The 12,933-nt window shown below is 39.2% G+C and overlaps 1 protein-coding gene across 2 annotated transcripts in view; it reads right to left on the reverse strand.

The window, feature by feature from the left end:
* MAML3 (mastermind like transcriptional coactivator 3) overlaps window positions 1-12,933 on the reverse strand; it is a 403,777-nt gene that overhangs the window by 153,548 nt on the left and 237,296 nt on the right. For both annotated transcript variants that reach the window (XM_070757739.1, XM_070757740.1), the window contains exon 2: window positions 5,296-6,819. In XM_070757739.1, coding sequence (XP_070613840.1) covers window positions 5,296-6,819 — 1,524 coding nt within the window. The remainder of the gene's footprint in view (window positions 1-5,295; window positions 6,820-12,933) is intronic.

The following is a 12,933-nucleotide window of genomic DNA, read 5'->3' on the forward strand; positions in this document are numbered from 1 at the left end:
TAAAATAGGTAATAGTTTATGCTGTTTTATATTACATACACTCTGGAACGCTGTACTGCTTTATAGTATGTTTGTTTGTTTGTTTGCATTTATTTGTTTGCATTTATTTGTATTTATTTGTATTTATTTATTTGTTTGTTTGTTTGTTTATTGGATTTGTATGCCGCCCCTGTCCGAAGACTCGGGGCGCCTAACAGCAATAACAAGACAGCATACAATAATAATCCAATACTAAAAACAATTAAAAACCCATTACAGTGTTCCCTCGATTTTCGTGGGTTCAAACTTCGCGAATAGCCTATACCACGGTTTTTCAAAAAATATTAATTTAAAAATACTTTGCGGGTTTTTTTCTATACCATGGTTTTTCCTGCCCAATGACATCATACGTCATCGCCAAACTAATAATTTTTGCAAATAAATAACAAATAAATAATTATTGTTAATAAATAATTATGTTTATAAATATCAGGATCACTAAGTGTCTTATTCAACAGTGAGTACCAGTAATAATGATGAGTCAATGGTTGTTAAGGGAATGGGAAATGGTAATTTAGGGGTTTAAAGTGTTACGGGAAGGCTTGTGATACTGTCCATAGCCAAAAATGGTGTATTTACTTCTGCATCTCTACTTCGCGGAAATTTGACTTTCGCAGGCAGTCTCGGAACACATCCCCCGTGAAAATCGAGGGAACACTGTATTATAAAACCCAAACATACATACAGACATACCATGCATAAAACTGTAAGGGCATAGGGGGGAAAGAGTATCTCAATTCCCCCATGCCTGGCGGCAGAGGTGGGTTTTAAGTGGCTTACGAAAGGCAAGGAGGGTGGGGGCAATTCTAATCTCTGGGGGGAGTTGGTTCCAGAGGGCCAGGGCCGCCACAGATAAGGCTCTTCCCCTGGGTCCCACCAAGTGGCATTGTTTAGTTGACGGGACCTGGAGAAGACCCACTCTGTGGGACCTAACTGGTCGCTGGGATTAGTGCAGCAGAAGGCGGTCCCTGAGATAATCTGGACTCTGTTTCTCAACCTTGGTAATGTGTGGACTTCAACTCCCAGAATTCCGTAGTCTGCCTGATGGGAAATTTTGATAGTTGAAGTCAACACATGTTAAAATTACTGAGGTAGAATAACACTTATACATGAACTGAGACCATTATTAAACTCAGGAAGAAGGGATGTTAATCAGGGACATAAAGCTTACACTTTATATAATAAAAAGGAAGAGCTAGATAATAAAATTACCATGTATTTCAGTCCAGATTTAAACTAGGAATTTTATGTTCTAGATTTTTTTACAGGTAAACAAAGACTATTATTCTTTGCAATTGTGATCACATCAACTCCTATTTGAAAGACTGCAGTTTCATTCCATTGGTGAATATATAAACTGCTTTTAAAACTTCCAATATTTCAATATTTTTAAAGATGACAGAGTCAAACTGAATAACAGCCTAATAACAGACTAAAAACAATGTCAAAAACTTTTATGCAACCATATTCCAATGCACAATTTGCTATACCCTATGGCAAAATTGAACTGTATCCCATTGTTAAACAAACTAACAAATATTAAAATTGTTATTGTTCATTTCTTCATCATATTTCTATACCATTCATCTCACCTAAGTGACTCAGGGCAGTTTGCAATAAAAAAAGATATCCTATCATCAAAGCATAAATAAGAACAAACTTAAAAACAGAATTAAAAGTTAATATATCCATCAAAGATGGAGATAACATTCTCATGACACAATTTCCAAGGTTGCATATCAATAATTGGCAAAGCCAGGTCTTAACACTCTTTTTGAAGACCAAAATAGAAGGGGGTTCACCTCAACTCTGGAGGTAAGGTGTTGTGGTGGGCAACAGCAAAAAAGGTTCTCTTCTTGAATCCCACTAGAAATTCTTTAACCAATGGAATCCACTACATACCCTCTTTGCCTAGATGGGATGGGACAATGTAACTGGAATGAGATGGTTCATCAGGTAACTTAACCCCATGCTGCAAAGAACTTTAAAGGTGATAACCATCACCTTAAATTAGAACTGGAAGCAAACTGGCACCCAATGCAAGATTAGAATTTGTTTAAATATGGAGAATGAGTTAAAATTTTTAAAAAAATGAGTAATAAAGTTGAAAGGGAGATATGAAATGTGAAAAGAAATAAAAAATTAAGGCCATTTAGAAATGACAGGATGCAAGCCACAAGTTATGATACAGTCATAAGTGGGAGGGGATGGATGATAGGAATGATAAGAAGACTAATAGTAATAGTAATGCAGCCTTAGTGAATAGTTTGACAATGGGGAGGGAATTATTTCTTTAGCAGAGTGATGGTGTTCAGAAACAAACCTTATTGTGTCAAGTGCTCTATAGTGCTATTCCCATAATGCTCCTGCCAAAGATTTATTTATTTATTTATTCAATTTTTATGCCGCCCTTCTCCTTAGACTCAGGGCGGCTTACAACATGTTAGCAGTAGCCCTTTTTAACAGAGCCAGCCTATTGCCCCCACAATCCGGGTCCTCATTTTACCCACCTCGGAAGGATGGAAGGCTGAGTCAACCTTGAGCCGGTGATGAGATTTGAACCGCTGACCTACGGATCTACAGTCAGCTTCAGTGGCCTGCAGTACAGCACTCTACCTGCTGCGCCACCCCGGCTCTGTCAGATCATCCAAAAGCATGACCAATGCCATTTCCATCCCATATCTGGGACTGAAACCTGACTGGAAGGTATCCAAATAATATGTTTTACCAGGGATCCTCTGAAGCTGCAGAAGGACTCCTTCTCAACTACCTTCTCTAAGAGGGAAAGATGAGAGAAGGAACAAAAATGAAGACTAGTAGGGTCCAGTGATGACTTCTTGAGAAGAGGATACACCAGAAGCTCTTTAAATGGTGCTTAATACCCTCACACTAAGGCTGCATTAACCATCACTAGTTCCACTTGCATGTCATCTCCTGAGTGACCTCTACCTACCAGGAAGGCATGGATCCAAATCCAAGGTGGCTACTCTTTCAATCACAAGAACCCTATTCACTTTTCTCAGGTCCAATAGGATCAAACTTTCCCCAGATATATAAGAATTTCGCAAGATATACTCAATGGACTTGCTTCATGTTTGATTTCTAATTGAGAACAGATTTGAGTGATTTTATCCATTTAGGTGCATTGAAAATTCTCAGCTCAATCTTGAAGATGAACCTCAGAATCCTCTTTACTCAAAAGGCAATAGGTGACCCTGAACAGGGCCATTGACAGTGCTTTGCAGATGCAGGAAGAGCAGAGAAAAATTGACATTTCTTCATTCTCAATTGTTGTAATCATAGGTTCTTAGGCACTGAACATTGGGATAGAATATTGCTGAAGGGGGATGTTTTAGCCTAATGGGTGCTGTATAAACCTTATTCTTCCTCTATGGAAAGGCAGCAAAGTCCAGGCTGAGTAAGCAAGCTGCAGAATCCATGACCACATGGAAAACAATTAACTTGATATACAGCATGAAGATAACGTATAGCTAACTTCCATATAAGGAAATACAGTGATACCTTGTCTTACAAACTTAATTGGTTCCGGGACGAGGTTCTTAAGATGAAAAGTTTGTAAGATAAAACAATGTTTCCCATAGGAATCAATGGAAAAGCAATTAATGCGTGCAAGCCCAAAATTCACCACTTTTGCCAGCCAAAGCGCCCGTTTTTGCGCTGCTGGGATTCTCCTGAGGTTCCCCTCCATGGGAAACCCCACCTCCAGACTTCTGTGTTTTTGTGATGCTGCAGGGGAATCCCAGCATCGCAAAAATGAGTGCTTTGCTGGCAACGGAAGTCCGGAGGTGGGGTTTCCCAGCGAAGGGAGCATCAGTGAAATCGCAGCATCGCAAAAACACCGAAGTCCTCGAAACCCCACCTCTGCACCTCTTGTGTTTTTGCGATGCTGCGATTTCACTGAGGCTCCCCTCTCTAGGATACCCCACCTCTGGACTTCCGTTGCCAGCGAAGCGCCTGTTTTTGCACTGCTGGGATTCCCCTGCAGCATCACAAAAACACGGAAGTCCGGAGGTGGGGTTTCCCATGGAGGGGAGCCTCAGGGGAATCCCAGCAGTGCAAAAACGGGCACTTCGGTGGCAATGGAAGTCCAGAGGTGGGGCATCCAAGTGGCAGCAGTGGGTTTGTAAGGTGAAAATAGTTTGTAAGAAGAGGCAAAAAAAATCTTAAACCCCGGGTTTGTATCTCGAAAAGTTTGTATGACGAGGCGTTTGTAAGACAAGGTATCACTGTATGTGCCTTACTCTCATTCCTTTGCTAATCAGCAGTAAACACACAATCTAGGAAAAGGCAATGAATGGAGCTTCCATTAATTATCTATAGGGAAGTCACGAGGAGGTTGCCTTATACAGCGTATGAGTGAATGGTACTTGGGGATGGCTTAATGTATGTGGCGTTTGCGAATTGGTTATTCTGTACCGCATGTCATGAAAAGTAAAATACAATACAAGGAGTGATCTTGATTCAATCGAGGCCCTATGAAATAATTCTTAATAGCGGCTCTAACTTATAATCAACTAAATTCACTCCTTGTCTTCATCCACTGAGGAACGTATCGAATCCACTTTCTCTTTTTTTAAATTAAAATCTTCTGGCTGACCTGGAGTTGGTTGGTAGACATCTGTCAATTCCATTGATTTTATATTCAATAGGGCACTGCAATATACGGCTTTACCAAACTATAGCAACCCATCTATTCTGAACAATAAACATAGCAAATATCGTATCAAAAGCACATTATCAAAACATAATACATTTTATCAATTTTTCTTATACTGTTATTACAGCAGGATAATTCATGGCCATCATTTGTAACAAAAAACTGAAGTTCATATATGCTATCCTCCATAGCTAATTATTTGCTATGGATTAGTTAATTGCTTCATTTGTTATATAAATTTAACCTCATATTAATTTTATATTTGATTAATGGGTCGCAGTTAGACTGTATTAGAAATCTTGGTAATTTTTGAGAATGAACTAAATATTTGGAGATGAGCATTCAAAACTACTGTCAATATAGTTCCATAGCTATGCACTGACAGAGGTAACATTTAGGAGAAAGTTGAGTTTGAAGCTACTAGCAAGTTATACGTGCACAGAAACAAATGCTCCTTTTAAAAAAAGATAGGGCAAATGCAAAGAGAAAGTTATAGACAGCAGTACCCTAGTTTCTATTGAATTTTTCTGTTAATTGACATGAGCCATTCACAGAGAACATTCTCTGTCCACACTTACCTGACCTAGAGATGGAAGAGTTCCATAAGTTACTGGCTGGTTCATCATTCCTTTCTGCTTCAAAATAAGCATGCGCTTCTGTTCCTCGCTCAAAGGTGTCATTTGAGCCTGGATTGGCGGCTGCTGGGGAATCTGTTGCTGTTGCTGCTGCAAATATGGCATAATAGGACTCTTGTTGGAATTGGACATTGGTGGAGTCATCCTTTGACTAAGATCAGCATTGAAGTGAGATAGAGGTTTAGTGTTGCCATAAGAAAGCATATTGCCTTGTTTGCTCAAAGAGTTTGTAACCAGATTATTTGGCTGCTGACTAATCATATTGATATGGTTTTGAGGGAGGTAGTTATTCATTGTAGTCTTTTGTGAGTTGTTTGCCGAGGGAGGCACTGCAGGATTTTGGTTGTTAAAGGCTTGGGGGTACATCATCGGGCTATTTGGTTTATCTGTACTGAAAGGTCCTCCATAAGGACTAGATGGAGGCCCCACTGGCGACCAGCTGGATACTTGGCTTGGATGCGGTGGTGGTGGTTGCGGTTGTTTCTGCTGCATCAGCTTAGCCCGCTGCTGCTGCTGGACTGCCATCTGCTTCAACTGCTCAGCCGGAGACAAGTCAGTGCTAGTCACAGTTACTTGACTAGGCCCCGAGCCTGCTGTTGTCACTGTTGTTGGATTCATGTGGAAACTATTGCCTGGTCGTGACTGAGCTTGGTTTGAAGGATGCGTTTGGTTTGGAGTCTGTGGGGATTGAACCACGCAATTTGCTAGTGAACTATCCAGGCTTGGAGCCGGAGGACCGTTAGACCCCAAAGGGAGGCTGGAACCCGTAGGGATATTTGAAAATGGCGGCCCTGATGATGACGGTCTTACCTGGGGAGAGCCCATGGGTAAGTGAGCAAATGGAGAGTGACATGGATCACTTTTAACGCTGGCAGTCTCCTGAATCTCGGTGGCTGGTCTCTGAAATTCAGGTTCCTTTTTCTCTTCAAAGTCTTCATTGAACAAATCTTGTATATCATCTTCGGGGACAGTGTTAGCCAGCTCATCTATTAATTCCTGCCACTCCTGATCATTCAGGTTAATGTCTGAAAAGAGTTTATTCTGATTGGAAAGGGATGTGTCGGAATTGTCAGTGCAATTGGGATCGTCCAAGGGCTCTTGTTTCAGTTCTTTGTTGCTGCTACTGTTGTTGCGCAGGATGTTAAAACTATCTTCAAGGTCGTTACATCCATTGATTGGGAGTTTTAGGTCAGGAAGTCCACCGTTTTTACCTAAGTCTTCCAGGGTACCCTCATGAGCTCCACTGTTTTGCAGGGGCAAAGATGGCTTTAGATCAAGCTGGTGAAGAGGAGAAATAGATGGCAAAGGCAAACTGTTGGGCAAACTATTGATTCTTTCAATCCCAGGTACATCTTTCCTTGTCCGCTTATTAGTTGGAGAGAAGCTTCTTTCAGAGACACCATTCTGTTGTTCTCCATTGAGAGGTGAGCGTGCGCCTTCTAATTTTCTCTTCACAGTCTCTTGAAGCTTGAACAGAAAAGAAAAAATAATTAATTCAACATTTGTCCATTTCTACCTTTAAAAAATCATCATAACGGTATACAGTGTTCCCTCGATTTTTGCGGGTTCGAACTCCACGGAAAGTCTATACCATGGTTTTTCAAAAATATTAATTTAAAAATACTTTGCAGGTTTTTTCCCTATACCACGGTTTTTCCTGCCCGATGACGTCATATATCATCACCAAACTTTCGTCCACCTTTAATAAATATTTTTAAAAATAAACTTTAATAAAGAAACATGGTGAGTAATAATCTAAATGGTTGCTAATGGAATAGGAAATTGTAATTTAGGGGTTTAAAGTGTTAAGGGATGGTTTGTGATACTGATCATAGCCAAAAATAGTGTATTTACTTCCGCATCTCTACTTCGCGGAAATTCAACTTTCGCGGGCGGTCTCGGAATGCATCCCTCGTAAAAATCGAGGGAACACTGTACAGTAAGTTTTACTAATTTATTATGATTCATAAAGTACAGAGTTTCCTGACTAAGCAAGGGGTTGGACTAGAACAGTGATTTTCAACCTTTTTTGAGCCACGGCACATTTTTTATATTTACAAAATCCTGGGGGAAAACCACCAACCAAAATGACCCAAAATGACACTCTAACACAGTACATATTATACATATAGTTAATAATATATCACACTCTGCGGGGGCTTCACACTAGCTTTCTTCAATATCCCACACCGAGTGCTAACTATACAAGGTATAAAACTTAGTCAACAAACATCTAATGAACTAATTGACCTCTGAACACTTGAAATACTAGGACCTAAAGGCCTATCAAACTCAATCACCCCCACCATTCACCTTTCAACACAACAAAAAAACACAATCAAAAACTTCCTCCCTATTTTTATCTTCACCATAATTCTCTCTATCTTTCTTCTCTAAAAGAACACACGCCCCCCTTACAAGATCAATCAATTACTACTAAAATAGAAAATAATACCACAAACAACCCCCAAGAACAAACCACTAGACCCACACCACCTTTAAAATAAAAAACACCAATACTAATTTATTATGATTCATAAAGTATAGAGTTTCCTGACTAAGCAAGGGGTTGGACTAGAACAGTGATTTTCAACCTTTTTTGAGCCACGGCACATTTTTTATATTTACAAAATCCTAGGGCACACCACCAACATAAATGACCCAAAATGACACTCTAACACAGTACATTTTATATATATTATACATATAGTTAATAATATATCACCCTCTGCGGGGGCCTCTTATAAAAAGAAAAAGGTCAAATATCTATATGCATCATCAGGATTGACATAACTAGCTGAGGCTGAGGCTTCATCTAGTGGTGGCAACATTTACCTCCAGTCCTGACCAGGATTTGAAATCGGGACCATAGGGAGGAGTAGCAGCTTCAACTACTCGCCGCAGCCACACAATGACAAGTATGCGGCAGCCCGAGCGGTGACCTTCCTGGGTGTGGATGGGAGGCGGCCTGCTATTGATTCATCGCTAGTGGTCGGGATGAATCCTAGAATGTGATTGGTCAGTGAGCGTTACCTGTGCCTCCACTCTTCCTGTCGCTGATAGCTGGAGGGATTATGAGGGGAATGTTTATGTTCGGATGGAGTTGGCTGATGGTGGGCCGGATAAATGGCCTCCGCTGACCATATCCAGCACACGGGCCGTAGTTTGGGGACTTATCTTTAATTTCCCCACAGCGCACTTGACCATATCTCACGGCACACTGGTTGAAAAACACTGGATTAGAAAGACCTCCAAGGTTCCTTCCAACTCTGTTGTTGTTATTGTTGTTGTTGTTGTTTATACTGTTATTTCAAAACATTCTGGGTTGGATTTCTGAACATTATTTAAACTTATTGGAATAATACAAAATTTTAGAAACACAATTTCTTCTCACAGATGGCTGTGTATCATTGGCAATCAAATGGCTGTGTACCATTGGCTGTAAGTTATTCTAATATATTAACCAGTGTTTTAAAAATACACTATTATAACACCACAATTATCTGTTTTACCACATGTTGCTAGGTGAAACCAATAAACAAAATTAAACAAATACCCTCCAGCACAACAGTTGTTATTTGAGAAGGATTTTTCCTACTTCAGCTTGTAAGAAAATACATTTCTGCCAACAGACTTTCCTTTCCATTATATACTGTACATACTTTACATCGGTTATAATATATTCACCATAATGGAACATTTCCCAAGATAATGCATTGAATAATCCAGGCAAGTACTTACTATATTGAATAAACTGCACAGTCAATTATTTACTGGTAAAAATATGCAGACCACCTCAGCCAAATTAATCTGGATGAGAAAAAACAGCCAGGATAAGGTAGGCCAAATTGCCATTTTTTCCCAATGCAACCTGCCTTCAGATGGGGTTTATATTGTATGTATGTATGTATGTATGTATGTATGTATGTATGTATGTATGTATGGATTGATTGGATTTGTATGCCGCCCCTCTCCGTAGACTCGGTGCGGGTAACAACAATGATAAAAACAGCATGTAACAATCCAATCCAATACTAAAATAACTAAAAAAACCCTTGTTATAAAAACCAAACATACATACAGACATACCATGTGTAAATTGTAAAGGCCTAGGGGGAAAGCATATCTCAGTTCCCCCATGCCTTATGGCAGAGGTGGGTTTTAAGGAGTTTACGAAAGGCGAGGGTGGGAGAAATTCTAATCTCTGGGGGGAGTTGGTTCCAAAGGGCCGGGGCCGCCACGGAGAAGGCTCTTCCCCTGGGTCCCGCCAAATGACATTATTTAGTTGACGCGACCCAGAGAAGGCCCACTCTGTGGGACCTAACTGGTCGCTGGGATTTGTGCAGCAGAAGGCGGTCCCTGATTGTTTCTTCCCCTTTCAAATTCACAATAGACAGTAAAGTACTTCAAGGAACCTTCAGTTCAAGAGTGCAGGTTTTATGTAATAAGTTCACTGAAACATGCAGTTCCCATTCCTTTATTTTATGTAAGCCACCATATTATCATCTGAACATTCAGTAAATTATCAATCAATACTGCAGTGTCTCTGAGCAATGTGGTAAATGCCCAGGTAATGCCCAGGAGATCACATAATTCATTTTTTTAATTTAAAAATATGTAATTGAATAACAGTGACAAATCTCAGAGTCCTTTTTTATTCCCATTTGAAATGCGGCCTCATTAGTACCTGGATGGCACACCAATTTCCCTGGTAATTCCCTGATTTCCCTGTTTTCCAGACTGGACACCCTGATAAACTACATGACACTAGGTAAAATCAACAAAGTTTGTTGTATACTTTGTAATGTCTGAAATGAATCCACAAAAATGGTAAAATCTGTTATAACTAATATAATAGATCACAAACCTAGATTTAATTAATGCACTTGTTTGCTAGTGTAGATAAAAAGACACTATCAAAAACACATCATAAGAAATAAACTTTAGTAGTCATAGAAAACATTAAGAATTTTACAGAAGTTGTTAATGTGTGTATATGTGTATTCCAATTCTTAAGATATAGTTTGACAAGAAACTTCCTTATCAAATAGATTAATGTTTTCAGTATTCCACAATGTGGATGGTGAGAATTTCATGAGCAAGCAGTTTACACTTTCATCACATTCTCATCACATTCAAGAGGATAGCTCACATTAGAGAAACATCTTTCAGCTGTGGCGAGGGGGGCGTTTTCCCAGGTTCGCCTGGTGCACCAGTTGCGGCCTTATTTGGACCGGGAGTTACTGCTCACAGTCACTCATGCCCTCATCACCTCGAGACTCGACTACTGTAATGCTCTCTACATGGGGCTACATTTGAAAAGTGTTCGGAAACTTCAGATCGTGCAGAATGCAGCTGCGAGAGCTATCATGGACTTTCCTAAATACGCCTATGTCACACCAACACTCCACAGTCTGCATTGGTTGCCGATCAGTTTCCGGTCACAATTCAAAGTGTTGGTTATGACCTATAAAGCCCTTCATGGCACCAGACCAGAATATCTCCGGGACCGCCTTCTGCCGCACGAATCCCAGCAACCGGTTAGGTCCCACAGAGTTGGCCTTCTCCGGGTCCCATCAACTAAACAATGTCGTTTGGCGGGACCCAGGGGAAGAGCCATCTCTGTGGTGGCCCCGACCCTTTGGAACCAACTCCCCCCAGATAGCAGAGTTGCCCCCACCCTCCTAGCCTTTCGTAAGCTCCTTAAAACCCACCTCTGTCATCAGGCATGGGGGAATTGAGACATTCCCTTCCCCCTAGGCTTATAAAATTTATGCATGGTATGCTAGTATGTATGATTGGTTTTTAAATTGGGGTTTTAAATTAACTTAAATATTAGATTTGTTTACATTGTATTATTATTGCTGTGAGCCACCCCGAGTCTGCGAAGAGGGGCGGCATACAAATCTGATAAATAAATAAATAAATAAATAAACAAACAAACAAACAAACAAACAAACAAACAAACAAACAAATAAATAAATAAACTGGAAAGGAGAACATATGGGGACATGGGGGAGATATCTTATTTAACTTTAGTGAAAAACTGCAAACAAACAAACAAAAAGTGTTTAGACCTGCATGTATATAAACTTAGTTTTTCAGCATTTAGGAAGACTTTCACCCCCCATCATAGGAATGCACTAGAAGTGTTATGAGGCCTTCAGCATGTAACTGATTAAGGTCTTGCCAATTTCAGGCAACAGGTAAGCTGCCCAGAGTACTAATCAACTAATTAAGGTCACAGAGCAGAGCTTGTTAATTTGCGGTTAGCACTTAATAGGGAAGTGATGGGCCCTGGAGAAAACTGCTCAGGAAGAGAAAACTTGTTAAGATACTCAAAAAACCCTCACAATATTTGATTTTAAGGCTATGCCCGCTGGATGGAAGACATGAGGACAAAAATGGAGATATGTTTTCCTTTTGCCGGACATCTGGTAAACGCTATCTCAGAGACAGGGTCTTAGAGTTCAGGCTTTTAAAAATTTTTCTTGTACTGTATTGAGCTATTATTTCATTTTTGGATATGATTAAGTTAATTCCAAGGCCACAAAATTCACCTGATGATGTAAAGAACAAAGATATTCTATTCTATTCTATTCTATTCTACTCTACTCTATTGTATCTATCTATGTATTTTATTGTATCTATTGTTGTTGTGAGCAACAACTTCGAGTCCTCGGAGAGGGGCGGCATACAAATATTATTATTAATAATAATAATAATAATAATAATAATAATAATAATAATAATAATTCTATTCTATTCTATCATCATTAACATTATTGCCAGAAAGACTTTAGACATTCTAATCCCAATATAATTTAATAAGTGACCGAATCATTACCATAACTAATATAATAGATTAGGTCACTTCTTAAGTTGTTTTTTTAATTAATAATAATAATAATAATAATAATAATAATAATAATAATAATTAGATTTGTATGCCGCCCCTCTCCGAAGACTCGGAGCGGCTCTAGAGGACATTTATTACTTCCCAAAGATAGGTAAAACTTTAGAATAATATAATACACCTAGTTTGTTAAACTTATATAATTCCCAAAAGAAATGGCATAGGCACTTAGAAATATAATAAGACAACCTTTTTCTGGTCCAGAAAGTTAGTTTAGAGAGGACCACTAGTTTATCAGGAATTTTATTCCAAAATGTAACATTGCAAACATCTAAATTTAATTTCATGCATATTTATTTATTTATTTATTTATTGGACTTTTATTTAAAGTTAAGCTGATATGCTTAACTTTAAATTAAAGTTCAATATGATATGCTGAGTCCTCGATTTATAACACAACTGGCACCAAGATTTACAATACTAAGCAAAACAGTTGCTAAGTAAATCAACATTCTATAATGTTTTTTGCCATGGTTGTTAAACATGCAGTTCTTAATTAAATGTTGTGGTTGTTAAAACTAATCCAGCTTCCCCCATTGACTTTGCTTGTTGTAAGCTGTCTGGAAAGATTGCAAAGGGCAATCACATGACCCTGGAATGCTGCAACCATTATAAATACTGTATATGCTAGTTGCCAAGTGCCTGAATTTTGATCATGTGACCAT

This window comes from Erythrolamprus reginae, chromosome 7, assembly GCF_031021105.1.
Source record: "Erythrolamprus reginae isolate rEryReg1 chromosome 7, rEryReg1.hap1, whole genome shotgun sequence".
In the NCBI taxonomy this organism is placed as follows: Eukaryota; Metazoa; Chordata; class Lepidosauria; order Squamata; family Dipsadidae; genus Erythrolamprus; species Erythrolamprus reginae.